This window comes from Bubalus bubalis, chromosome 24, assembly GCF_019923935.1.
Source record: "Bubalus bubalis isolate 160015118507 breed Murrah chromosome 24, NDDB_SH_1, whole genome shotgun sequence".
NCBI lineage: Eukaryota > Metazoa > Chordata > Mammalia > Artiodactyla > Bovidae > Bubalus > Bubalus bubalis.
Window position 1 is genome coordinate 14,418,283 of NC_059180.1, and position 26,994 is coordinate 14,445,276.

Here is a 26,994-nt window from a genome sequence, read left to right on the forward strand (position 1 = left end):
AGAATTTACATTCAGGATGCAGGGATGATTCAATTTATGCAAATCAGTCAATGTGATACATCACATTAATAGCATGAAAGAAAAAAATCATATAATCTCAATACATAAAAAGCATATGATAAATTTTACTGCAAACAATCTTTTTCATCATGGAAAATCTACCAAAGCTCTAAGATCATGACTAAAACATTCAGGAATACAAAATTAGTAAAGAGAGAAAATGAATACAAGAATATAAGAGCTCCCCTAGTATTTTCCTTACTCTGAGGAAGACTTTACTGAGATGCTTGCTTACATACCTCACTTAAAAATACACTTTTCGCTTATAAATATACCCAAGACAACTGGACTCTTGCTTTTTTTCCCTCTTAAATTCCAGCTTTGTTAATGAAGTATATTTTGCCTACAATTTTCTAATTTTAGATCTTATAAGCATGATGTAAGCCTATTGGTATTAGTCTATTTTAGCATTTTAAACTGTATTTTTTTATGTTATACAACTCTGGGAAGTACACTTTACTGAAAAAAACAACCAACCAACCAATCTGTATAAGCTGCAATCCACAGAAAAATCCAAGTGACTTCCAAAGTTGGCTGGGGGCATTATGACATTATGAAGTGATATGGCAAAAAGTTGGGCATCTTCAAGAAAAATAAGATTGTCTTACAGCAGCTTTAAAATAATCCTACAAATGTAATTTACACAAAGGAAAAGTCTACCCACTGCGGACCTGCTTCCTGCCAGGCATCCAGAGACAGCAGGGCCAAGAGTGAGAGTTTCAGAGTCAGACAAACTTGGTTTTACTATCAACAGGTTTGATGACTTTCGGTGAGTCATTTAACCTTGAACTCTGAATTCCCTCATTTGTAGAATGGAGATGATTATGGCAGCCAATTCACAGGACTGTTGTGAGAAATAACTGTGTTGAGAATAATTATGTAGTGGTTTACCATTTAAAACAAAATTTATTGAAGCATGGTTGATTTAGAATGTTGTATTTAATTTCTGCTTACAGCAATGTGACTGAGTTATACATAAGACATTCTGCTACCTGGCATTCTCTCTTCAAGGCAGTTGTTTTGAAATAGAATTTATATAAAGCTTTTTTCCATCCATAAATATATGCTTACTTTATTGACACTTTTAAATTTTGATCCTAAATATTTTAAAATAGTCTATATTTTATAGGTATATTTGTATTACAATTAACTTAACTGAACATATCCTTTTTTGGTAAAAGTTGGTGGGTTGTTTCTACCTCTCAAAGTTATAAAAACCATTAAATGAACATATTGTGCAAAATGTCTGTCTGCATATTGCATTATTTCTATAAGATAGACTACAAAGAAAGAAATGACTTGATCTGGTGGCAAAAGCATCCTAAAAAGTATTGTGTTATTGAGCAAAAAGTTGTGCATAAAAGTTACACCAACTTATACTTCAGTCCCTGAAATTTATATATCAGTCCCTGAAATATCTTCTTTGAAACAACTAGAACTGAATTAAGGATATACCTGCCTTTATATTTAAACAGAAAAATATACTCCCAAGTTTAAACTCCTGATTACCTTTATTTACTTGCTTTACTGATATTTTAGAAATTATTTGCTTTTTTCTTAGGTATTTAAATTTCTGTTACCAATAAATGTGTGATCATCTTGCTTTTTAATAATATCAACATTCTTTAAAAACAATTTAAAAATTCTCTCTATATGCAAACACATACACAGATATTTGAATCACTCCCTGTTCTTCAAATTTCCACATGGAGATGCCTCCATTTGGGTAACATTCCTGCCTTTTGTCCCAGTCCTTCTCTGAATAGTCCTTCCTCTGAGTTCTTTGATGGATGTCTATGTTTGTCTGTCTCCCATACTGAAGACTTTTCTCAAATGTCTCACTTGTAGACAGGCATTAAAAATATGAATGCCAATTTCAGTGCCGGGCAAAAAAGATTATGCCCACCAAAGCCTGTCTCCTTCACTGATTACAACTGAAAATTGGAAAGAATACAAAAACCAGCTACCTGAGGACTCTAAAAAGTAAAAACCAGCAAGGGGACAGGTGGGAGAAGTTGAAACTTGAACAATCAGTACTGTGGAGTTTTCTGGGGTTTTTCTTCTCTTCTGCCATCTGCCTTTGAACCAAGAGTAGCTCAAGTTGCAGAACTGACCAGGGGTGGTGGACAGCCCCAGAGCCCCTCTTTCTGGCTAGAAGATGAAGAAAAAGGACCCATGTGAGCTGAATAGTGTGGGGGCAACCACAGTTTGCTTCCATATTTATTTTTTTCTTTCCTGGCCTTGCTTAAAAGTGAGCAAGTGTTCTGAAACCGAATCTCAGGGATGACAGTCCACATACCTCAAACTGACAGAAAACTTGTCTCTGCTTGGAAGAAATGAGAAAAGGGGCCCCCGTGCTCTTAAGCATGGAAAGGGAATCCCTGTCATTTTTTTCCTCTTTGTTCTCATTACTTTACCCTGAGGGCGAAATCTGCCACATGGAACTCTAAGACAGCGAGGGACCTAAAATGCTCTGTGAGAAACCTGTCTTTCTAGCCAGAGGAACTAGACACGGAGTCGGGGGTGGGTTGGGGGGGGTAGGTGGGTGTTGGACCCAGAGGTTGGGAAGAACATCCCAGCAAGGGGTGAGTCGGAGAAAGGAGCTCCTGATGAGTAAACTCCGGGAGTTGGTGATGGACAGGGAGGCCTGGTGTGCTGTGATTCATGGGGTCGCAGAGTCGGACACGACTGAACAACTGAACTGAACTGATGCTGTGTAACAACTACAAAAGTCCCAGCCTCACCCTTGAGTTGCACATGCATGGAACAGAATCAGAGAAGCCCAGCCAAGTCTTTGAGACCAAAACTGCCTACACCACCACTCAAGTGGCAGACTGACTACTGGGTGGGGCGTGTGAGGGCAAAGGTTTTAAAAATGGAAGTGAGATTGAAACCATCACCAACAGAGGAGACAAAATTTGTAGGTTTAATCTACAACTTGATTATCTGTTGAAACAAAACAAAAATCAGCATTCTCAGAAGATCTGAACAGAACCCAGAGTCTAAAAGCAAAATGTTCAAAATACAATGAGCTAAAGATACCTTTCAAAATCACATAGCATACAATGAACAAAAAATCCAAAACAAAACAAAACCCCCCAAACTGATCAATTCTTAAGGGAAAAAAAGTGAATCCTAAAATGGCTTAGATACTGGAGTTATCAGAAAAAAAGATTTAGAACAGTTATATCTGTGTTCCACAGGTGAAGGTAATGAGAAACGACTGGAAAGATGGAAGTTCTCAGAAGAGAAAGAATAACTATAAAACAGAAGCTAAATTGAAATTATTTAACTAAACAATGCACTCAGTTCAGTTCAGTTCAGTTGCTCAGTCGTGTCCGACTCTTTGCAACCCCATGAATCGCAGCACGCCATGCTTCCCTGTCCATCACCAACTCCCGGAGTTCACCCAGACCCACGTCCATCGAGTCAATGACGCCATCCAGCCATCTCATCCGCTGTCGTCCCCTTCTCCTCCTGCCCCCAATCCCTCCCAGCATCAGAGTCTTTTCCAATGAGTCAACTCTTCACATGAGGTGGCCAAAGTACTGGAGTTTCAGCTTTAGCATCATTCCCTCCAAAGAAATCCCAGGGCTGATCTCCTTCAGAATGGACTGGTTGGATCTCCTTGCAGTCCAAGGGACTCTCAAGAGTCTTCTCCAACACCACAGTTCAAAAGCATCAATTCTTCGGCGCTCAGCCTTCTTCACAGTCCAACTCTCACATCCATACATGACCACAGGAAAAACCATAGCCTTGACTAGACGGACCTTTGTTGGCAAAGTGATGTCTCTGCTTTTGAATATGCTATCTAGGTTAGACATAACTTTCCTTTCAAGGAATAAGTGTCTTTTAATTTCATGGCTGCAGTCACCATCTGTAGTGATTTTGGAGCCCAGAAAAATAAAGTCTGACACTGTTTCCACTGTTTCCCCATCTATTTCCCATGAAGTGGTGGGACCGGATGCCATGATCTTCGTTTTCTGAATGTTGAGCTTTAACCAACTTTTTCACTCTCCACTTTCACTTTCATCAAGAGGCTTTTGAGTTCCTCTTCACTTTCTACCATAAGGGTGGTGTCATCTGCATATCTGAGGTTATTGATATTTCTCCCAGCAATCTTGATTCCAGCTTGTGCTTCTTCCAGCCCAGCGTTTCTCATGATGTACTCTGCATAGAAGTTAAATAAGCAGGGTGACAATATACAGCCTTGACGTACTCCTTTTCCTATATGAAACCAGTCTGTTCCACTAGAGGAGGTCAAAAGCAGAATGAAGATGGCAAAGGGGAAGATTCAGTGAGCTGAAAGATTAATAGAAATTATCCAATAGTGGGGGATACAGTGGATGGGAATCCACCTGCCAGAGCAGCGGACATGGGTTCAATCCCTGGTCCAGGAAGATTCCACATGCCAAGGAGCAACTTAGCCTGTGTGCACAACTACTGAGCCCGTGCTCTAAAGCCCTTGAGCTACAACTACTGAGCCTACGTGCTGCAGCCCCTGTGCCTAGACCCTATGCTCCACAACAGAAGAGGCCATGCAATGAGAAGCCCGTGGACTGCAACAAAGAGTAGCCCCTGCTCGTCGTAACTCGAGAAAGCCTATGCGCAGCAATGAAGACCCAGCAAAACCAAAACAAAATTTTAATTTTAAAAAAATGGTAAAGGGGATTTCCCGGGTGGTCCAGTGGTTAAGAATCCACCTTCCAATGCAGGGGACTCTGATTTGATCACTGGTTCATTGGAAGGACTGATGCTAAAGCTGAAACTCCAGTACTTTGGCCACCTCATGCCAAGAGTTGACTCCTTGGAAAAGACCCTGATGCAGGGAGGGATTGGGGGCAGGAGGAGAAGGGGATGACAGAGGATGAGATGGCTGGATGGCATCACCGACTCGATAGACATGAGTTTGAGTAAGCTCCGGGAGTTGGTGATGGACAGGGAGGCCTGGCGTGCTGCGATTCATGGGGTCGCAAAGAGTCGGACACGACTGAGCGACCGAACTGAACTGAACTGAACTAGGGAACTAAGATCCCACATGCTGTGGGGCAACTAAACATGCCTGCTGCAACTACAGAGCATGCGTGCTCTAGAGCCTGAGAGCTGCAACTAGAGAGAAGCCCATGGTCCACAACAAATAGCCTGGGCACCACAATCAAAGATCACGCATCTTCAATGAACGGTGCTGTAACTAAGACCCAACGCAGCCATAAATAAACAAATAAAGATTAAAGGAGGAAGGGAAAATGAGACTAGATCAGAAATCAATGAAATTGATACAGAAAAACAATAAATGGAATAAAAAGCTGGTAGCTCAGTTGGTAAAGAATCCACCTGCAATGCAGAAGACTCTGGTTTGATTCCTAGGTCAGGAAGATCCACTGGAGAAGGGATAGGCTACCCACTCCAGTATTCTTGGAATTCTCTTGTGGCTCAGCTGGTTCTTTGAAATGATCAATAAAATTGATAAACCTCTAGCTATACTTGACAACGAGAAAAAGAAAGAGAGAGAAGACTAAAAATATCAATATCAAGGAATTCTCTGGCAGGTCAGTAGTTAGGACTCCGTGCTTTCACTGCCAAGGGCCTGGGTTTGATCCCTTGCTGGGGAATTAAGATCCCACAATTTGTGTGCTGTGGCCACACACACACACACACACACACAGAGCATCAGAATCAGAAATGAAAGAGGGTATATATCATTATAGGGGCTTCCCAGATGGCTCAGTGATAAAGAATCTGCCTGCCAATTCAGGAGATTCAAGAGATGCAGGTTTGATCCCTGCACTGGGAAGATCCCCTGGACGAGGAAATGGCAACCCACTTCAGTATTCTTGCCTAGAAAATTCCACGGACAGAGGCCCGGCAGGCTATAGGTCAGGGTGTTGCAAGAGCTGGACACAACTGTGTGACTGAGCACACACACACGTATCTATAAGGTACAGACACTAAAAGGATGCTACAAACAACTATGCCTATAAATTTGACAACTTAACTCTCCACATCTAGATGGCTGCGCTATATATATATGGAAATTCTACCATATATAATACCAATATTATATCAGCACCAATTCTATACAATCTCTTCCAGAAAACAGTAGAAGGTGCAACATTTCTCAACTCAATCATTTTATGAGACCAGAATTACTGTGATATCAAAGCCAGACAATAACATCACAACAAACAAACCAAAAAACCACTACACTCCTGAAAACAGACTCAAAGATCCTCAACAAAACACTGTAAATTCAATCCAGCAAAATACATGAAGGATAACACATCATGTCCAAAGGGGATGAATTGTGAGAATGGAAAGCTAGTTCAACATTCAAAAATCTATCAGTGTGATTCATCACATTAACAGACTAAAGGGAAAAACCACATGATGATCTCAGTAGATGCAGATAATGCACTTGACAAAACACAACATCCACTCATGATTTTTTAAACAATTATTTTATCATTCTTATTTTACATATTTTTTGGCCATGCTGTGTGACATGAGGGGTCTTAGTTCCCCGACCAAGGATGGAACCCTTGTGCCCTACATTGGAAGTGTGGAGTCTTGAACACTGGACCACCAGGAAGTCTCCCGTTCGTGATTTTTAAAATGCCTAACAAACTAGGAAGAGAAGGGATTTTCGTTTATCTAATAAAAGTCACCTACATAAAACCTACAGCTAACATCACATTCAATGAGGAAAGACTAAATTTTTTCCCCTAAGACTAGGAACAAAATCAAAGACATCTGCTCTCAAAGGGAAAAAAAAAAAAAAAGATGTCTGCTTGCACCACTCATATTCAACACTGTACTGGAAGTCCTAGCTGGTACAATTAGGGAAGAAAATAAAGGCATACCAATTAGAAAGGAAGAAATAAAACTCTATTTGCAAGACCACGTGATTGTCTCCATAGAAAATCCCAAGTGAGAGACTGAATATACAAAAGGACAACAGCTAGATCACATCCAAAAACAACCTTGACCCACACCCTCTGCAACAACCAGTCCAGGAAGGCAGACCGCAGCTTCTGTAGCAACTAATTCCAAACTGCCAGGCCTTGATCAATAACTGCCAGCTTCCCTAACTTTTGCCCCCACTTCCAATTTAGGACCAACCAAAGTCAAATAAACTCCCCCCACCAACCACACAGGATGCCCTACTTCTAATTAGGCCCACTTCCAGCTTCCTCATGCCAACAACTTCCAATTAAGGCAACCTGAAGCTTTCCCTTCAGGTTCATTATAAAAGTTTTCATACTCTCCTTTTAGATTTCCTTCTGATTCTGTGCCAAATGCAAGAAATGGTGGCTGATGCCCTACTTTTTTTTGGATGGTCTTCATTTATTTCCATATCAGGAGTCTACTAAAGGAAATTCCTAGAATTAACAGGTGAGTAAGTTTATGAGGTTATACAACACAAGATCAAAATAAAAAAAATCAACTGTATTTCTATACACCGTGCTGTGCTGTGCTCAGTCACTTCAGTCACGTCCAACTTTGCGACCTATGGACTGTGGCCTGCCAGGCTCCTCTGTCCATGGGGATTCCGTGATATCAAAGCCAGACAATAACATCAAAACAAACCAAAAAACCACTACACTCCTGAAAACAGACTCAAAGATCCTCAACAAAACACTGTAAATTCTATCCAGCAAAATACATGAAGGATAACACATCATGACCCACCAGGGTCCTCTGTCCATGGGGATTCTCCAGGTAGGAATACTGGAGTGAGTTGCTATGCCCTCCTCCAGGGGATCTTGCCGACCCAGGAACTGAAGTCTTATCTCCAGCATCTCCTGCATTGCAGGCAGGTTCTTTACTCATTAAGAAGAAGCCCATATTTCTATATACTAGAAATTAATTATTGGAAATAAAACATTTAAAATGATCATCTACAATAGTACATACACAAAAATAAAGTACATAGGTACAAACCTAACAATGTATATGTATTAATAGCACCTGTATGCTGAAAATTATGATAAAATAAAGAAGACCTTCCCTTGTGGCTCATCTGGTAAAGAATCCACCTGCAATGCAGGAAACCTGGGTTGGATCCCTGGGTTGGGAAGATCCCCTGGAGAAGGGAAAGGCTACCCACTCCAGTATTCTGGCGTGGAGAATTCCATGGACTATAGTCCATGGGGTCACAAAGAGTCAGACATGACTGAGCGACTTTCACATGCTGAAAAGTTATGATACAAAGAAGACCTACATAGATGGAGAAAGACTGGAAGACTCAAAATGGTTAGGATACTAATTCTCTTCAGACATTAATGCAGATTCAACTCAATTCTAATAAAAATAATAATAACAGTGAGATTTTTTTAGATAGTGACAAAAATTTATATAGAAAGGTAGAGGAACTAGAAAAAGTCAAAATATTTTTTAAAAATAATGCAACTGGAGAACACACACTAATTTCAAGATTGTTATTGTTTAGTTGCTCAGTAATGTCTGACTCTTTGTGACCCCCATGGACTGTAGCCCACCAGGCTCCTCTGTCCATGGGAATTCTCCAGTTAAGAATACAGGAGTGGGTTGCCATTTCCTACTCCAGGGGATCTTCTTGACTCAGGGATCGAACCCAGATCTCCTGACTTGCAGGCAGATTCTTTATCATCTGAGTCACCAGGGAAGCTCAAGAATACTAGAGTGAGTAGTCATTCCCTTCTCCAGGGGATTTTCCCTATCCAGGGATATAACCAGTGTCTCCTGTAAAAAGGGAAACTCTTTACCATCTGAGCCATCAGGGAAGCATGGAATTTCTATTATTGGGTATGATTTTGTCAACATGAGATGTTACTATAGATGGGTTATAAAATACAGAGTTAATCATACCATTGTTGTTCAGTCACAAAGTCGTGTCCGACTCTTTGCAACCTCATGGACTGCAGCATGCCAGGCCGCCCAGCATCTTCACCATATCCTTACAAGCAGTAGGAGACTGGAGGAATTTCTTTTTCTAAAGAAACATTTTTTCCTAATATGTTTAGGAGACATTTTTTAAACACCCAACCCACCCCCCCCCCCCCCCCCCCCCCGCCACCGCCCCATCTCCTATTGCTAGTAAGGGTATGCTGACGATGCCTGGCTGCTAGTGTTCTTAGAGCTATGTCTGCTATCCCATTCTTTCTGTCCTTGTGGTTTTATATAATTTCTTTCATTCCTTTACTCTCCTTTCCTTGGAATTCTCTGACGGTAAGAGATAAACACGTGCATAAAATCCATTATGTTTATCTGGAAATCTAAAATTCACTTACTCAAATTTTATCAAATACATATATGCCAGGCAGCAGGTGTTTGAAGCAGCAGAGGGTGTGAAGTTAGACATATAAATGCATGAAGCACAGTCCATACCCTCAAGAAGCTTCATCTTAAAGAACAGAGAGACTTTCCTGGTGGTCCAGTGGCTAAGACTCCACGTTGCCAATGCACGAAGCCTGAGTTTGATCCTTGGTCAGGGAACTAGACCCCATGTGCCACAAGTGGGAGTTCACATTCCGCAACTAAGACCTGGCACAGCTAAATAAATAAATAAATACTCAAGAACAGAGAGAAAAATGACATCCAGAAACATAGTGCAAAGTAATAAAACACTGTAAAGTAACTATGTACCTAGATGAAGAGGGTTTAATTCTGTCTGGGAGGGTTAACAAGGGAGTATGGCATTGGTATACAGCACCAATCAAAGATCAAAGGGGTCAGAATTGAAAAGAGTAAGGCCAATTAGCAAACCACTATAATAATTTAGGGGAAATATGGTGTGAACTAGGACTCAGAGCACTGAAGATGGATCCAAAAGATAGTTAGGAAGTACAATGGAGAGGATTTGATAATGTACTGAATTATGGGGAAAGGATGACTGACTCCCAAGTTGCCAGGATGACTGGGTAGACAGTGAGGCTCTTTATGAGACAAACATAGGAGTGAGAACGACGGAGAACTGAGTTTAGTTCTGACATTCTGAGTTTTCACGTACCTCGGAGTTACACAGATAATTACAGTTAATAAGCAGCCAAAAGTAAAAATCTGAAGGTTTATAAACTGGTCTAAAATGTGGGTTTAGAAATATGGCTCTAAAAAACCACAGCCACAAGTAAGAGAGCTCAGGGAGAGTAGTCAGAAAAAAAAAGAGCAGAGAGAAGAAATCCATGAGGGTGACTGAAAATGGGCAAGAGTGGTAGGAGAACCAGGGGAGCGCAGTCACAGGAAGACAGGATTTACAGAAAATACAATATTCAATATCAAACCGTGAGGAAAAGATTAGCAAAATACAGAGTAAAAAATACTTCCTAGAGTTGGCAATTAAGCTAGTGATTAACAATGATTTAAGAATCACGGGTAGGTACAGCTGTCAATCACCACCCAGCAAATTCATATAAATAAAACTAAGCAGTTGAACATTTGTCTGTTACCACATTTGCAAAAATTACTAGATAGATTTTCACAAAATTTGAAGACCACATGGCACAAAAAATTTACTAAAGTGTACTGTCAAAGTGACAGTGGTTTCAATGAAAAATATCCTTAAGGGTTTCATTTGCCCAAAGGCTGGAAGACTACAACTCAAGGGCCAAATTCAGTCCCATTGCCTGTTTTTGTAAATAAAATTTAATTAGAACATGACCACTCTCATCTGTACTATCTCTTGCTACAGAGATCACGTGGCCCACAAAATCTAAAATAATTGCTATCTGGCCCTTAAAGAAAAAGTCAGCCACAGGAAAAGGCAAATACTGTACTCTAAATATACATATATATATACATACACTGTATACTAAATATATGTATATATATACATACATATATACATATACTATATATGTGTGTGTATATATACATATACTATATATGTATACATATACTATATATGTATACATATACTGCATACTAAATACTGTAAACTAAATATACATATACATACATATATATGAACTTATTATATAATATAAATGAAATTATTTACAAGATAGGAACATACTCACAGATTTAGAGAATGAAATTATGGTTACCAGGAGGAAGGGGGCTGTGGGATAAATTGTTTGGGATTGACGCATTCACACTGCTATATTTAAAACAGATAACCAACAAGGACCTACTGTAAAAAGAAGAAAAAGCCAATCTTTGCATTTAACTAGAATAACGTCACTACTGATAAAGATCATACAGTTATAGAATGTAAAGATAAACTGTCCAGCTTAACAGAGGGTAAAGACTAACCAAAAAAAGAAAAATACCAACCGTGAGGCTGCCAGACATCTCACAATTAGTATTTAGCTTGGTGCATTGGTCAAAGCCAAGGGTCTGGCTTTCACTGGTCATAGTCAAGGCCCTGGCTTTGGGTTTCAAAATCTCAAAACCTTGAAAACCCCTGAGAAGCTACTATTTCCAGCCTCAGTGAGCCACATATGAAAATATTAGCACACTGAGTCTCTACTGGGAAGCCTGCCCTGGCTAAGTCACCCTATCCAAAAAGCTCAGAAGAAGTGATACATTAAGAACCATCTCACTTCTCCATACCTGAAGGGGAAGCCTTCATAATCAGGAGGAAAAATGTGATAGCCCATCTTTAGAAACTCTCAGGACCCTTCTCACTATGCCTCTTGTACCTGTCAGTGCCAGGTCAAACATCCTAAATAATCACATTAATCTCACACTGCTTTTACTTCCCATTAAAATCTAATTTCTCATTCTTCTCCCCTACCTCCCAAACCTCTCAAATTATGTCTTCTGAAATTCTGTTCATTAACTTTTAGAAGAGCCTTTTCTGCCTTCTTTAGCTCTTATGACAACACAAATTCCTTTACAGCCCATTCAAATGCTGACTTCGTTTTGTCTCATATTCATTTGTTAGAGCCAGGAAGGAAAATATGCTCCTTTCTTCTAATTTTTGCTTTCAGGGCTTTGCTTCTCTTTCCCTCTTCCAAAACTCCCTGCTCCTTGCAGTTGTGTTTCAATACACAAGCCCAGCCATTTCCACCCACCAACCTTATAATCATACGGATGGTTGTACTCTCACACCCTTATAATCAAGGGAGGCTTTGGCTCCTGGTTCATAGTCTTTCTCTCTTCCCCAACTCCTATCATCTTTTTAAGAGACTTGGACACCACATAGGTGAATCATCCCACCACATCAACTACCCATTCAGCAACCCCAAGTCAGTTGTCCGTCCCCCTGACCAAACCTTCCACTTTGCTGTCACCAGAGACAGAAGAAAGTGGGACAGAAGCAATATTTGAAGTAATAGATAATTGTTAAGAATCTTCCAAAACTGAAGATGGATACCAAGCCAGAGTCAAGAGGTGCTGAATTCCAAGCAGGACATTTAAAGAAAACCACATACAGGAATATTATAATAAAACTCCAGAAAATGAAAGAAGCAGCCACAAAAGAGGGAGAAACAGACACATTACTCTTAAATCAGCAACAATAAGACTGACCGCTAACACCAACAGAAAGGGAAGCTAAAAGACAATGAACTGCCAACTTACAATTCTATATCTAGTCTAAATATTATTTGAAAATGAAGGGAAAATACTTTCTGAGGTGAATAAAACCTAAACATGTTCACTAGAAGACCCACACTAAAATGAGTTCTTCAGGGAATTCCCTGGCAGTCCAGTGGTTAAGACTCCATATTGTCCCTGCCGAGGGTCCAGGTTCCAGCCCTGGTTGGGGAACTAAGATCCCACAAGCCATGCAGCATGACCTAAAAGAATAAATAAAGAGTTGGTTGGATGTGCAGTGTACGATAAAAATGGTCTAAGGTGACACCAAGCTTTTGACTTGAGCTGCCAGAAAGCTCAAGGCTATTAGGAAAAATAACTTAGGCTATTTTCTGAGATGTGAAAGAGAAGGCTTTAGGGAAATAATCAGAGAGAGACTTCAGTTCTGGAAACATCAAGTTTGAATTGCCTTTTATATATCCAAGTGGAGATGTCAGGTAGGCAATTGGATTTATGCGTTTATAGTTTAAGGAATTTGGGAGATGTCAGCATATATGCAGACATATATATAGATGTCTGCATATAAACCTGCATAGTTTAAAACTATGTTGTTCAAGGGTCAGTTGTAAAGGAGTTCACATGACTGTTCCCTTCAGACATAATGCCAACATGAAACTCAGTGCAAGCAGCTTTACATAGAGACAATATTGTCCAAAAGACATAGGTTTCTAATAGCCCAGTTTGATTTCAAATTAAAACCCTTAGATGAATGTTTGGGAACCAGTACTCTTCCATGGGGTTGCGACTCCTTGTGACCCCATGGACTGTAGCCTACCAGGCTCCTCTGTCCATGGGATTCTTCAGGCAAGACTACTGGAGTGGGTTGCCATGCCCTTCTCCAAAGGATCTTCCTGACCCAGGGATCAAACTGTGTCTCTTTGGTCACCTACATTGGCAGGTGGGTTATTTACCACTGAGCAACTTCACTTTCACTTTTCACTTTCACGCACTGGAGAAGGAAATGGCAACCCAGTCCAGTATTCTTGCCTGGAGAATCCCAGGGATGGGGGAGCCTGGTGGGCTGCTGTCTATGGGGTTGCACAGAGTTGGACATGACTGACGTGACTTAGCAGCAGCAGCAGCACATACATGGCATTCAAATTCATGAGACAATGACAACACCAAGTGACTTCTGACATAAATGAATCAATTCATCAATCAGTGACTAATAAACATGACTATTAGTCATCAGAGCCGCCAAGGATGAAAGTGGTAGTTAACTTGGAGATCTGAGCTTCTGTTAGAGTGGAACAACTGTGTTATTTGGGTTTTTAAACCTTTCTTTGCCTTCAGATATTCTCAAATACTACCTTCAAGGAAAATAATGTATAGGTAACATTAAATGTGAGGCAAGTTTCTTATTTGTTCTCCAAAGCTGGTAGATTTCCCCTTAACTGGCATCATGTTGTCTACACTGTGTATATACCTTGAAATGGATGCTGTACATGTCTTGTCAAATCCTGCTGAACAAAGTACCCTTCATGGGGAGTATCTGAAGATCATCCCAAATATTCATCTAAGGGTTTTAATTGAAATCAAACTGGACTATTAGAAACCTATGTCTTTGGACAATATTGTCTCTATGTAAAGCTGCTTGCACTGAGTTTCATGTTGGCATTATGTCTGAAGGGAACAGTCATGTGAACTCCTTTACAACTGACCCTTGAACAACATAGTTTTAAACTATGCAGGTTTATATGCAGACATTTTTTCAATAAATACATAGAGTACCACATGATCTGAGATTGGTTGAATCTTAGTATGTGGAAGCATGACTGCAAAGGGCTGACAGAGGGACTTGAGCATCTGCGGGTTTTACAGTCTATGGTAGGTCCTGGAGCCAATCCTTTGCGTATACTGAGGGAACACCTGTAATTTGTTTCTTACGGGCATGTTGCTGCGAATACTGTCTATATATTTCTGCATCCTTTATGTGAAATCCTACAAAAGATTTCTTTTATAGTTAATGGGGGGAAAAACTGCCTCCCTTGAGGCAGTTTTGTGTTATTAAGGCAAGACTGCTGTGAAGTATATAATGTTTGGTCCCATTTATATTGATATTCTAGAACAAGTAAAACTATAGTAAGTAAAAAAAAAAACACCCACCCCAATGGTTATCTCTAGAATGTTGGGGGTGAGGGTAGGGGTTGACTGGCCAGAGACATGATGAAACTTTCCAGGGTTGGGGTAATGCTCTACATGATTTCTCAAACGAGGCACTCCTGACAAAGAATTGTGAGTGGACTCTACCCACTAGATGTCAGCACGCTGCCGCCCAGCTTGGACAACCAAAAATAACTCCAGAAACTGTCAAATCTCCCCTTGGAGGCAAAACCGCCGCTAAATGAACACAACTGCCCTACATCTTGACAGATTTGACTTACATAGACATATACATTTGTCAAAATTCAGAGAATATCCATTTGAAATCTGTGTGTTTCATTGTATGTGTATTTTAGCTCAAAGAAAACAGACTGTAAACAAACAATGAATTCCAGTTAATGATGTGTATGCGGAAGTTTTTAGGAGAAAGGTTTTAGTGATGGCTGGATAGAAGTGTAGACATTTGTACAGGCATGTAATAAATACAAGTATAGTAAAATGTTAATGGAAGAATCTAAGTGGTGGGTATACAGGCACTCAAATTCTTTAACATTTTCTGAATGCTTGAAAATTCTTGTAATAAAATGGTGGGTTATTCTCACCCATTTCATCACACATTCTTATCGATCACATAAATCAGAACACATCTGATGGCGCCAGTTCAGAAACATGGGGGTTAAGTATGCACTAAAAAGGGTCAGCTGTAAGCACTGTGATCTTGGGAAGAGCCACAGGTTACACCACACAGTGGTTCTTGATGGCTACTTGGGGAAGAAACAGTACCCAACAGCTCCACCAACATTAAGAAGTTACATCTGCACATTCATGCCTTATAAACAGCTCACAGGACTTCCCTGGTGGTCCAGTGGTTAAGAATCTGTCTGCTAATAAAGGGGACTTGGGTTTGATCCCTGGTCCAGGAAGATCCCACACGCCACGGGGCAACTAAGCCCATGAGCCACAACTACTGAGCCTGTGCTCCGCATCAAGAGAAGCCACTGCAATGAGAGGCCCGCACACCGCAGTTACAGAAAGCCCACGCGCAGCAAAGAAGACCCAGCAGAGCCAAGAGAACAGCTCATATCTACTTTTAAGTGTTCTGAAATTCCAGTTAAAACAATAGATGCCTGCACATTTTTTCATGAAAGCACTGCAAATATTTGAAAATTATAATAATCACTAAGTATAAAGTACAGTGTTTCTTGCCTTAATATTACCTTATTATGGAATTATACCTCAACTGTGTGTAATAGGGCTTCCCCGGTGGCTCAGTTGGTAAAGAATCTGCATGCAATGCAGGGGACTCAGGCTTAATCCCTGGGTCAGGAAAATCCCCTGAAGAAGGGTATGGCTACCTGTTCCAGTGTTCTTGTCTGGAGAATCCCATGGACAGAGGAGCCTGGCAGGCTACAGTCCATACAATCACAAAGAGTCAGACACAGCCGAGCAACTAAGCACATTCAGTGCATAATAGGCTCTGTTGTGCCATGTAATGGGTGTCAAATAAATCTTTAAAAAGATGCAATGAAGCTGGTTATTTCCAACAGATTTAAGTATCAGTGCACATAAAGCCTACAACTCTACTAGAGGTCCACTGCTACTGAAAGCATGGATCACACATCAGTGATGGTCTATGAACTATCTGCTATGGATCTGTGATGAGATCAGTTTAGAAACTGAAAGTAAGCACTTAGAAATTTTTATAGACATTTGACATTGCCATGACATCAAAGTACATGATTAGCGGATTTGTCTTGATGAAGAAAATACAGACAGATCCAAGTGTTACCAGACTTACGTGACGAATTGCATCTGGCATGACTGCACTAGGGAAGCACAGTATAACAAAGTTTCATGTGACATTTTAAGGTTACTTTGTCAACTACCTAAAAGATTTATAAAAACCTGAGAAAATACACAAATTTACTCATTTTTATAACTAGTTAATTTTATAGCAGTTTGTTCTTAATCATGCTTTTTAAATTTTAATATCATTAGCTAAATGAGAGAAGTGAAATTTATATGATTTTTGAACCGAATTTACACGTGGATGAACAAACTTCAGTAGATTTTTCAGCAACATTTTAGTGGAAAAGACACATCTTTTCTGAATGTGCCTGTATCTGCAAAGCAAATGAGGGTAAAGGAAGTGATTCCAGATGTAGATCAAAAGAGGCCTTCTTTCACTCAGGAGTATGATCCCTTATATACTGAGTTCAGTTCTGTAGCCTTTTTTTAAGTCACTCAGTTGTGTTCAACTCTTAGCAACCCCACGGACTGTAGCCTGCCAGGCTCCTCTGTCCATGGAATTCTCCAGGCCAGAATACTGGAGTGGGTAGCCATTCCCTTCTCCAGGAGATATTCCCAACCCAGGGATTGAATCCAGGTCTTCTGCATTATAGATGGATTCTTTACCATCTGAGCCACCAGGGAAGCCCCATATCATCAATTTGTAGCCATAACTGATGGTAAAGTGTTATCATCATGTGTGTTAACTGCAGAGATATATTAGTTAATGGAGCAACAAAAATACCAAAATTTAAGGAGCACTCACAAAGTCGGCGAAGAGCCAGCTCATTGGAAAAGACCCTGATGCTGGGAAAGACTGAAGGCAAAAGAAGAGGGCAGCAGAGGATGAGATGGTTAGATAGCATCACCGACTCAATGGACGTGACCTTGAGCAAACTCTGGGAGATAGTGGAATGTCAACAGGGAAGCCTGCTCTCAGAGAGTCAGTCATGACTTAGTGACTGAACAACACTTACAAAAACACACAAAAATAAGCTCAGAGCCAAAAGAATTTTCTGAAAGAAAGAACACTGAATTAGGCTAACAAAAGCACATATTCAATATTTTCTCGATAAATGTTGGTTTTAGAGGCTTCCTATTCTTGCACTTTGGATTCCAAGACTAAAACGCTAAATACAATTGTTAAAAGACAAATGAACAATTACATCAAAGATATTTGCTTGGAAATATTGCCTCAATCCACACTTTCCAATGAAATTTTGAAATTTAATTTTCCAACCCAATAGCATCCATAGATAATAAATGTAATAGAACTAAACCTATTTCTTTCATTTAAATACAATTTAACTGTTCATCATATAACTACTGGAATTGGCTACTCTTGAATGGTAAAGGACAAATTTGAGATTACAGCACTTGTTTTTGGATGAAATTCTAAATGAATATCCTGAGCTTGATGACATTGCCTTCAGTATCTCTTCTTCCAGTCCCATCAACATAACTCAGTAAAGATGGTTTCTCTACTTGAGTATTGTTAAACCAAAGCACAACAGATTAGCTATATGTTACTACCTGAAAGTAGTGCTGTCTTCAACCTAGATAACAAGCAAGAAGTGAGCTTATCACATTAAAACTTTAAACACTGGACTTCTCTGGTGGTCCAGTGGTTAAGAATCCACCTGCCAATTTAAGAACATGGATCCAACCCCTGGCCCGGGAAGGGTTGATCCCACATGCCCCAACCACTGAGCCTGTTCACCCTCGAGTCTGTGCTCTGCAACAAGAGAAGCCACTGTAACGAGAAGCCCACGTACCACACCTAGAGAGTAGCCCCTGCTGGCCACAACTAGAGAAAACCCACATGCAGCAATGAAGACAGCTCAGCCAAAGACAATAAATAAAAATTTTTAAAAAACTTTAAATATTGATAAAACAGTGTTTGTTCAAGATGTATGTTAGGTATTTAGAATACCTAATTGCTATTGCATAACTTTTTAAAGTTACAACTACAAAATTACATTAAGAACATAACGGAGAAATTCACCACATTGACTACACAGGTATAGTTTTTTCTTTTTTTTTTTTTTTTTTACAGTTTTTGTAACTCTTTGTATTCTGTTATTTACTGCCTAATCATTAAAATATAATTTTGTAAGATGATTAAACTACATGAGCTTGTATTTAGCATGTTTGTTGTTTTCACCTATTTTTTAATAATTCACTTTGCACAAATATTGGTCCATAATTGACTGGAAATCTCACTCTTCCTTCACCACAGTTCGCGAAACATTGGGCTAACTTTGTTTTGTGTGTGTGTGTGTGTGTTCATTTACTTTAATAACACTACATTTACCATGTTATCACCATGGAATGTAAATTCAGGTTAGACGAGAATTTCACAAGTACAACAAAGCATTCTGTGATATACCAAAGTTTGTATAATGTCTGACCAAACCAGCTTGCTCATCAATGACGTCCATTATAGGGATTTTATTTAGTTGATGATACTTTTGGAGAAAATAAACATACTGCACACATTTAAAAAGTGTTTTTCATTTACCTTTGCATTAGCACTTAAAATACATGTTTCAAAATAATTTAAAATTATTCTAATATAACAGCAGCAAAATATAATTCTGCAATTACAAAAGAGCTAAAAGGGATCCACAAGTTACTCTCATGTTTATAACTATGATTCTAAAATAAATACTACTTCAAAGTGGCTCTGTTACCAGCTTTTTAGTTTTGGTTTAAAAACACACACAGACTTCCAGGGAGGTTTGTAATGTTGTATTCCATGCACTGTTCTGAAAGGGTTCCTCAAGAGCCAACCAGCCCTTAAAACAGTACTCAGTCCACAAGGCCGTCAGAAAGTTAAATTAACTGGGGTAAATAGGATTCCTACATTACATCAAAAGCATATATTCTGCAGCAACTGGGAGCATTTTCAGGATTGGCATGCTGTCTTCTTTAGAACTAATTTCAACAGAAGAGTTTAAGAAGGTGGACAGGTACCACTATCAAGTGTATTTAAAAGTGACATGTTTCTTTTGTGCTGGTCTGACTCCCCTGAATGACCTAACTAGTGAACTAGTCACCAGTAACTTGGTCACCAGGCAAATCAAGCCTGCAAGAAAGGAAGCCAATTTTCAAATTGCCATGTTCTTGTCTGACCCAAACAATTTATTTTCAGCATAAACATATAACCTCAATATGAGATGTCTAACTAAAGCAAGCACCACCAAGACGACCAAGACAGCATCTCCTCTTCTAAGGTTTAGGTTCCCCCAGAATTCTTGATGCAGGGAACAGCCCATACCAAGGGCCATTGCTCCCACAACAAAGCCTTGGGCTGCCACACGCATGTGGATCAGGTGAACAGACATTTTAGTATGTCCCCTGCTCTTCAATCTATATAATCCATATGCAACAACTGCTGCAAAACCTGCCATTCCAATGGGGACAAATGGAGGCTCTCTAGCTTTTCGGATAAGTTTAGATCCCTGATCTTCATCATATGAAGAAAGAGAAATATCTGTGTCGCTTGACATAGTGATTGAAGAATCTTCAGACAACTTCAAGACGTTTCAGGTTCCTATCGGATTCTCTGGGCTAACTCTGAATAGATACTTGTGTCCTGAGTGTCAACAGAGTAAATTCATGTAAATTCTGAACATATATTTATTGAGATTTTGCGAACACCTAAAACAAACATAAATTTTTAAATATCTTGAAATCTGATGGATAGAGGAAAATATTTTAACCAGCTGTGGGTATTTATGTGAAAAGTGCTCATAGACCCCAGGTAGCACAGGAGTTATTAGGCCTGACATTTTGCTTGTTTTCACAATAAATAATGAAAGCATGGACTAGAGCACATTTCCGTATTTAATCCAAAATCCATTGAAACTGATGTCTCTGATGGTGGGGTGGGGGGACAAGGAAGATTCTCCAAAGAACAAAACCTATCCTGTTTAGCGTAATAAGCTGAACAAAATTGTCTTTGGAAATATTGAAGTATTCTGATTTTAATCTCAGACTCCCTGAAGTTTAAGTGAATTTGAACTTGAAAACTAATTAAACACCTGGTTCAGAGATTGGTAGATCATTAGCCTAGCTAATATTGATGAAAATATTAGACCTTTCCACCACGATTAAAATACAAAACACAAAACCAGTAGTGTTCACAGTGGTGTATGTTGCCAGTAATCAAAACTAAACACCAGGAAGTCTACTGTGGGTCATTCTGTAATGTGAAAGCAAAGCCATTCTTTCCAGACAGTTATTCAGGATTGGGAAAGAGGATGCCTGAGATCATTAGAAATACTGCTACCAGGAATAGTTTTCAGGTATGAGGAAAAACATTTTAAACTTCCATTCTAACTTGAGGCTTCAGCAATTAATTTCACATTAAATATGCAAAGTAACGAGGATTCAAGTAGTTATATATACAAATCTGAGTTTGTCAAGCACCTGTTGCTTGACAAGTGCTTCAAATTCTCCTTCAAATTACCTTGAGTCAATTTTACTGTCATTTTCTACACTTATGTGAGGACTCATACTAAGAAAAAAAATTTTTTTAATTTTAATTTGTAATTTTTTCACTCATCCCAGGTTCAAGTCTATTACTCCAAAATGCAATCTGAAACCTCTTTCACTCTGCATGTCTCCTGGCTTCTCTCAGAAGAAAACGGAGACCAGGAACTATGGAGCTCCTTCACCATCCGGTTCATCACCACCACCACCATTCTGTCTAATTTAAGACACAGGCGATGGACTCCTGGGGGACAGGAACTCTTATTTATTCATTTCTGAGTTCCCAAGGTCAAATTCCAAAGTGTATGTAATTAAGGAAAGGAATAATTCCGACTCTTTCAAGTTCTGGATTTTTCTGAATTTGTGGTCTTCTTAAAAATAGGTAGTTTATGTTCAAACTTTCTTTGATTACCTGTTTCTTTGATTCAGCTCTCTACCTTTGGAAGTCTCAAAAAATAGCTCAAGAAGTTCTAGAATAGTCCCACATAGCACTATTTGCTAATAACCCTTCAGCCTAAATTTCTACTACTAAGTATCTTGTGATACCACATTTAAATTGTGTGTTGAAGTGGCTGAGGTAAAGAAACAAATGACAAAACTAATCAACAAATGGATACTCCATTTTCTTTTATTTCCTACTGGTTTAAATTCCCTAGAGGTAATAAAAAGATATAAAAAGCTAAGAGTCTAAAAAAGCTGGTATAAATTGAGGTGAAAATTTAATGTTTTAAAAGAATTTGAGAGAATTCCACATATGTAAATAATCATGAAGTGAGAATAATCTAAGATGAGGAACAACTTCACAGAAATGAAAAGATTTTCTGAGATGAAAAACATGATTTGCCAAATTCGAAATAGCAATAGAAGCAGTGAACAGCAGATGAAGTATTACCAAACGAAAATTAGTGACATGATAACACAAATGGACAAATTATCCCACAACTCTAATCAAAAGGACAATGAAATTTAAAAGTTAGAAATATTATACAGATCAACTTTTACCAATAAGAGCTGTAGAAAGGAAAAGAGTTCATTATTCTACAAATTTATTGAGCATATGGTATAATATATTCAGGCAGTGAGGAAACAACAGTGAACAAGATAGACATGGAAAAGTTCATCTTCTAGAACAAATGAGGCTGAAGCAATAACCAAAGAAATGGAAACAATATACTGCTGAAGGATGGAGAAAGGAAGAAAAGAAGGAAGAAGAGGAGGAAGGAGAAGGAAAAATAAATGTACAATTTTGTCTTCTGGCCAAATTTAATACAAAGACATTCTGGTAGAATTTTCGAACTTCAAGGAAACAGTATCCTTATAAGCCTTCAGAGTGGAAGTCAAGTTACCTACAATTTAAAAAACTGTTTTAATGTTTAATGTTAAACATTTAGGCAATGTTTAACTACTATTACAGGTGGACAAGGATGACATTAATTCAACATTCCTATATGCTATAGAGGGAACATAAATTGCTATAATTGTCTAGAAATAAATTTCACAATTCTACCTCCAGGAACATAGCCTGAAAATGGTTGGTTATAGAAAAATAACCAATGAGGTAAAGGTTTACATAAAAGTGTACAAGGGTGCTCATCACAGCATTTAAAACAGCAAATTGAAAAAACCTACATGGGAAACAGTCCAGGACAAAACAAATTACATTTTGGCCATTTAGTGGAATTCTACACACACATCAAAAGCTGCTTTCAAATATTTTATTACAAGTCAAAATGCTTACAATTCAAAATTAAATGAAAACAAAGAGCACAGTCTCAATTTTGTTCTTAAAAAAACAAAACAAAACAAAACAAAAACACAGGGACTTCCCTGGTGGTCCAGTGGTTAAGAACCTGCCTTCCAATGCAGGGGACGTGAATCGATCCCTGGTTGGGGAACCAAGACCCCATATGTCATGGGACAACTAAACCCACGCATCGCAACGAGAGAAGCCCACAGTTTCTGGTTCTTTGCATGTCTGGTAACTTTTGATTTGATTGTGAATTTTATGCTTTGGGTGCTGGATTTTGCTATACTCCTTTAAATAGTGCTTGACTTTGTTCTGGTGTACAGTTAAGTTTCTTGAAATCAGTTGGATCCTCCAAAGCTTGCTTTTGTGCTCTGTTGGAGTGGGTCCAGAACAGCCTTTAATTTAAGGTTAATTGAGACCTATTACCAGGGCAGTACCTTTTTAATGCCCTGTGCATACTCTGGCAAGTGAGAACACAGACATTCCCAACCTGGATGAGTTCCAGCTCACCATTTTTCCAGCACGGTTCTTTCTCTGGCCTCAGGTGATTTCCTCTCATGCATGTGCAGATCAGTACTCAGCCAGACTCAAGGGGACACCTCTGCATATCTCTGGTGTTTTCTATGCCACTTCCTCCTGTAAGCCCCACAAATTATAGCTGCCTGGGCCCCTTCAAACTTCTCTGTCTTCTCAACTCAGTGAGATCACTGGGCTCTACTTGGGTTCCCCACTCCTGCTATGCAGCCCGAAAACTACCTCCAGATAATAAAGTGGGGCGACCATAGAGGCTCCTTAGATTTGCTTCCCTTCTTTCAGTGATCACATTCCTGTGTTTGTCTGTTATTTCATATATTGTCTAGTCTTCTAATTGCTTAAGGCAGCAAGGTAAATTCAGTCCTTGTTATTCCAAACAATGCTGGGCAGAATAAATATGGTAAAAATATGGTATATCAACTATCGATTTTACTATTTCCTAAAGCCTTTGTCTTAGTCTTCATCCAGCCCTCTTTTTGAAAAAAAAAAAAAAAAAAAAAATCTATTTTTTGTTGGAATTTGCTCCACTCTCAATTTGACACTACACTCTTTTAATTTTACTTCTCTGATTATGATTTATTCTTGAATCCTCAAATACAGGCAAGTTTCCAAAGTCCTGTGCTTGCCACATTTCCTTCTCCATCTGTGCAGGATAGTACCATGTGTAATTTCAACAAGCCCCACAGTTTCATTTGTGACCTCTTTTGCTGCTGACTCTTAACACAAGAGAAGCACCATATGTAACTGGCCTTGGACTTCTTCATTCATGAATAGAACACACACACCAGAAAGCAGAATACAAAATGCAAAAGCTCAACTACATCTTGAAATTTGAGTTTTTATATGTACATTTATATGTATGTAACCACACACACACACACAAAAAGTTAATTCAATGTTAAGAATAATTGTTTTATGAATACTTTTTATTCTATATATTTTCTGTATTTTCATTATACATATACATACACAAACACTACATTTACAATGAGAAGTTTATTTTCTAAATTCCCATTTCTACATCACAGCTCCTGCTGTTTTATAGGCCAGCATCTCAAGCCAATATTTCCCCAAATCATATATCTTCCACCTAGGACCTGCCTGTCTCCCTCTGTTCTATTTAATGGGACAAGTCCTCCCATAAACTTCAAAGTCATTTCAACTTGTTCCTCTATCTCCACATCAATTCCCCCAGTCAAAGGTTCCAATGAAACAATATTACTACAGAAGGCTCTAGACTAATGATCTCAAACAGTACTGAACACCTAGCAGAACGAAAACCCCCTTTAAGATAAGTCAGAAATAGGGGAGAAAGCTGCCAAGAGAAAGCAATTCCCTTGGCACAGAACCAGACTGTGCCTGAGGTGAAGAGGTAGATTTTGAGAAGACCAAAGTTGGACAGTAAGCCCAGGGGAAAAACTACTGAGCAGGCTGATGGTCAAGAGACTGAGAACTTCATGAGCCTGAGTTTGACTGGCACCTACAGACGAAAACAGGAGAAACAAGAGGTGAGATAAAGCTTCAAATACCACTTTGGCACCAAGTGCTTTTGCTGCCACAACTGGTGTTAAATGTTGGTTAGGTGAGTAATACACAGGATCAACTTTTTACCGTCTGACTAGCCATTCTGAACAATATGGTTCTAACTTTATATTTTAATGATCTCTTAAAACTAAGTAATAAATGAACAAGGTACAGAACTCAAAGGTCACAAAATAGTTTAAATGAATTTTGAGGATGTTATGCTAAGTGAAATAAGCCAACTGCAGAAAGACAAATACTTTATGACTCTACTTTTATGAGGCATCCAGAGTAGTCAAAGTCATAGAAAAAACAAAAGTAGAATGGTAACAGCTAGGGATCAAGGTGAAGAGGAAATAGGAAATTTTAGAGTCATTTAATGGGTACGAAAGGCTCTGGAGGTTGGGTGCACAACAATGTATATATACTTAACAGTAAATCCTGAACTGCATACTTAAAATGGTTAAGATGGCAAAATTTATGCTTTGTGTATTTTGCGGCAATTTAAATTTTTTTTAATTTAAAAGTCACAAAATAATAATGGGAGAGTGTTTCCCATTATGTCACTCGCTCACTCTCAGAGGGAAAAAAAAATGTATACACACACACACACATTTCTCTGTCCATATACATATATATGTATATTTTCTATCCTTCTAGAGATATTCTATATAAGTCTGTATGTACATGCCTTAAAAAATACACACATGGAAAGGACAGCAAACTACATATAGTGTTCATGCACCTTGGTCTCTTCATTTAATGTATCTTAGAGATATTTCTAAAGGAATACACATAGAACTTCTGAGAGCTACTACTAATCCACTGTATGACTATAACCATTAGTTATTCTACCAGCTCCCCACTGATGGGTAAATAGGTTTTGTCCAAAATTTTGCTGTTATAAACACAGCAGTGAATATGTTCGTACTATTTCATCCCCAATATATACAAACGTGTATGTTTATGTATGTGTGTACTTACAAGCATAGACAGGACTTGCTAAAACAAAGGTATGAGCTTAATGACTATGCATATACACTTTTTAAAAATTATTATTAAAGTATAGCATACACACAGAAAAATATACAAATCCTAGATTTATAGCTCGATGAATTTTCCCAATGTAAACACAACTGTGTAACCAGCACCCACATCAAGATACAGGACATTACAAGCCCTCAAAGCCCTTCTTGTGTTCCTTTCAGTAAGCTCCATCAAGGGTAACACTACTCTGATTTGTAACACCATAGATTAATTGTGTCTGCTTTTGAACTTTTGTGTCACTCAATCGGAGAAGGCAACAGCACCCCACTCCAGTACTCTTGCCTGGAAAACCCCATGGATGGAGGAGCCTGGTGGGCTGCAGTCCATGGGGTCGCTAAGAGCCGGACACGACTGAGCGACTTCACTTTCACTTTTCACGTTCATGCATTGGAGAAGGAAATGGCAACCCACTCCAGTGTTCTTGCCTCGAAAATCCCAGGGACTGGGGAACCTGCTGGGCTGCCATCTATGGGGTCACACAGAGTCAGACACGACTGAAGCAACTTAGCAGCAGCAGCAGCAGCTTCCACTCAATAATACGTTTGTGAGAATCATTTATATGATGTGTGAATCGTAATTCATTCATTCCTTTTTTTTTTTTTTTTTGCTGGGCCACATGGCATGTGGGATCTTAATTCCCAGATCAGGGATTGAACCCATGCCACCTGCATTGGAAGCATGGAATCTTAACCACTGAACTGCCAGGGAAGTCCTATAATTCATTCATTCTTGCTCTCTGCAATATTTCATTGTTTAATGTATCATAACTTATCCATACTACTCTTGAGATATGTGCATTCTTAATTATAATGGATACCATCTTCTCTCCATAGTTTAGAATCCTGTTACTATATGGAAGTAGCTATTCCCCTACATGTTAGCTAAACATTTTTCTCTTTGCCAATCATATTTATTAAAAATGCTTTCAATATACTTTACATTTGCTTTTCTCTTATTATGACTGAACCTGGAAATTATTTCCTGTTTAAAAACTGTTTTTACTTTCAACCATCTTTGAATGTCCTGTGCATGCATGCTCATTTGCTAAGTCGTGTCTGACTCTGTGACTCTGTGGACTATAGTCTGCCAGGCTCCTCTGTCTATGGGATCTTCCAAGCAAGAATATTGGAGTGGGTTGCCATTTGCTTCTCCAGGGGACCCTCCTGATCCAGGAATAGAAC

General features: G+C 39.0%; 2 protein-coding genes across 3 annotated transcripts in view; both read right to left on the reverse strand.

Moving 5' to 3' along the window:
* The window catches only part of VKORC1L1 (vitamin K epoxide reductase complex subunit 1 like 1), a 60,012-nt gene that overhangs the window by 15,357 nt on the left and 17,661 nt on the right, over positions 1–26,994 (reverse strand). The gene's annotated exons all lie outside the window — the stretch shown is intronic.
* Positions 18,749–26,068, reverse strand: LOC102399405 (HIG1 domain family member 1A, mitochondrial-like). Its single transcript, XM_044936335.2, has one exon. It carries the CDS (start codon positions 19,977–19,979, stop codon positions 19,578–19,580), a length of 402 nt encoding a protein of 133 aa, XP_044792270.1. The 5' UTR covers positions 19,980–26,068; the 3' UTR covers positions 18,749–19,577.